The sequence below is a fragment of the Rhagoletis zephyria genome, unplaced genomic scaffold (genome assembly GCF_001687245.7).
Source record: "Rhagoletis zephyria isolate East Lansing unplaced genomic scaffold, Rhagoletis_zephyria_1.1 Rzeph_scaffold_47878, whole genome shotgun sequence".
Classification (NCBI taxonomy): domain Eukaryota; kingdom Metazoa; phylum Arthropoda; class Insecta; order Diptera; family Tephritidae; genus Rhagoletis; species Rhagoletis zephyria.
In genome coordinates, this window is record NW_016204933.1 from 1 (window position 1) to 2214 (window position 2214).

The window sequence follows — 2214 nt, forward strand, 5'->3', positions numbered from 1 at the left end:
ACCAACCATCACCTTCTCCTCACCCCTCTCTATCACCCCTTCACTTCTTTGCAATCGTGTTTCGTCTCACTGTGCTCTAAGTCATCGGAATCCAATCCTCCACTGGCAATACCTACCTACCTACCTACTATTTACCTACCTACCAATTTACGCACACCACATCGTCACCCTACCGTCCTAATCTATTACTATCTTCGATCACCACCCCCTGATCACCCCTAACCCGAATCACCCCCACCCGTCACCATCGCCACCCTACACTCCTCGCTGCACTCGCTGTGTCCGTTCGCCGTTTGCGCCGTCGGAGGCCACATCCCTGCTGGAGCCGCCCCCAAGCTGGAAACATCGGATTCAGAAGCGAACCGGCGACCGAGTCTTCTCGCAAATGTGATGGGCTGCTTCGGTGGCTCCAGCTCGAAAAACGATGCCGAAGAAGACAAGAAGCGGAAGGAGGCCAACAAGCGCATCGAGAAGCAGATTCAAAAGGACAAGCAGATCTACCGGGCCACCCATCGGCTTCTCCTCCTTGGTGAGGACTTTTAGAGACTTTTTTTAGAAAAAACCGTGTTTCTAACTGTTCCTTTTTCTAGGCGCCGGTGAGTCCGGGAAGAGTACCATCGTCAAGCAGATGAGGATATTGCACGTCAATGGCTTCAGTGAAGAGTAAGCGTGACTGTTGTTGTTTTGCCTTTTGTTTGTTTACTTACCCAATTTTTTTCGATTCAGTGAAAAACGGCAAAAGATTGACGACATTAAGAAGAACATCCGAGATGCCATCTTGGTAAGCAAATGGATTTCTCAAACTCTTGTTCTTTTTGCTAATATTTTCTTATTACCACTCACAGACGATAACCGGCGCCATGAGCACCCTAGTGCCGCCCGTACAGCTGGAGAAGGTGGAGAACCAGGAGAAGGTGGACTACNTTGGTAAGCAAATGGATTTCTCAAACTCTTGTTCTTTTTGCTAATATTTTCTTATTACCACTCACAGACGATAACCGGCGCCATGAGCACCCTAGTGCCGCCCGTACAGCTGGAGAAGGTGGAGAACCAGGAGAAGGTGGACTACATCCAAGATGTGGCCAGCAGTCCTGACTTTGACTATCCAGCGGTAGGTGCTCATCATCAAACGCTATCAACCTCAAATGGCATAACAACAACAACAACAAACATTGCCTTTTATCTTTTTTNCATCCAAGATGTGGCCAGCAGTCCTGACTTTGACTATCCAGCGGTAGGTGGCCATCAAAAGCTATCAACCTCAAATGGCATAACAACAACAACAACAAACGTTGCCTTTTATTTTTTGTTGTAGATTTTCTACGAGTCCACGGAAGAGCTGTGGAGGGACAGAGGCGTCCAGGCGGCCTTTGAACGGTCCAATGAGTACCAGCTGATAGACTGTGCAAAATAGTAAGTGTAAACAAAAGTTTTTGATTACTAATTCTAACTGTTTCTTTCTTTCAATCTCGCAGTTTTTTAGACCGAGTCCACATTGTGAAGCTGCCCGACTACACGCCCTCCGAGCAGGACATCCTCAGATGTCGTGTGCTCACCTCGGGCATCTTCGAGACGAAGTTTCAAGTGGAGAAGGTTAACTTCCAGTGCGTATTCAGATTGTGATGTTTTGGAGGTTGATTTTAAACTCATCCCTAATCAATTCCGCTTCTTAATCATTTTACAGTATGTTCGACGTCGGTGGGCAACGCGACGAGCGCCGCAAGTGGATTCAATGTTTCAACGATGTCACTGCCATTATCTTCGTGACTGCCTGCAGCAGTTACAACATGGTGCTCAGAGAGGACCCCAACCAGAACAGGTTACGAGAGTCACTCGACCTCTTCAAGAGCATCTGGAATAACAGGTGAGTGACATTTCACTTCTGCCATTGAATATATACCTCATTTATTGGTTTCTCATTGGTCTCTCTGCTATTTGCACAGATGGTTGAGGACGATTTCGGTGATTCTCTTCCTCAACAAGCAGGACCTGCTGGCGGAGAAGGTAAAGGCGGGCAAGTCGAAGATTGAAGACTACTTTCCAGAGTTCTCGCACTACCAGACACCACCAGATGGTAACATTTTTGGAAGGATTTTGTGTTTGGGACTTGCTCATCATTTTCTCTTTGTTACCTTCTGTTTCAGCCGTCTTCGATCCTGGTGAATCTCCCGAGTTTATTAGGGCCAAATACTTTATTCGGGACGAATTTTTGGT

The 2214-nt window shown here is 47.1% G+C and overlaps 1 protein-coding gene across 1 annotated transcript; it reads left to right on the plus strand.

Moving 5' to 3' along the window:
* Positions 1-390: 390 nt before the first annotated feature.
* LOC108355621 (guanine nucleotide-binding protein G(s) subunit alpha-like) lies at positions 391-2210 on the plus strand (the record flags this gene model as incomplete). The annotated part of the gene is made up of 9 exons (XM_017606773.1): positions 391-529; positions 591-663; positions 727-781; positions 992-1111; positions 1316-1413; positions 1476-1604; positions 1685-1864; positions 1944-2074; positions 2145-2210. Coding segments are annotated over exons 1-9 (991 nt in total), but the record flags the coding sequence as incomplete, so codon positions are not given.
* Positions 2211-2214: the final 4 nt, after the last annotated feature.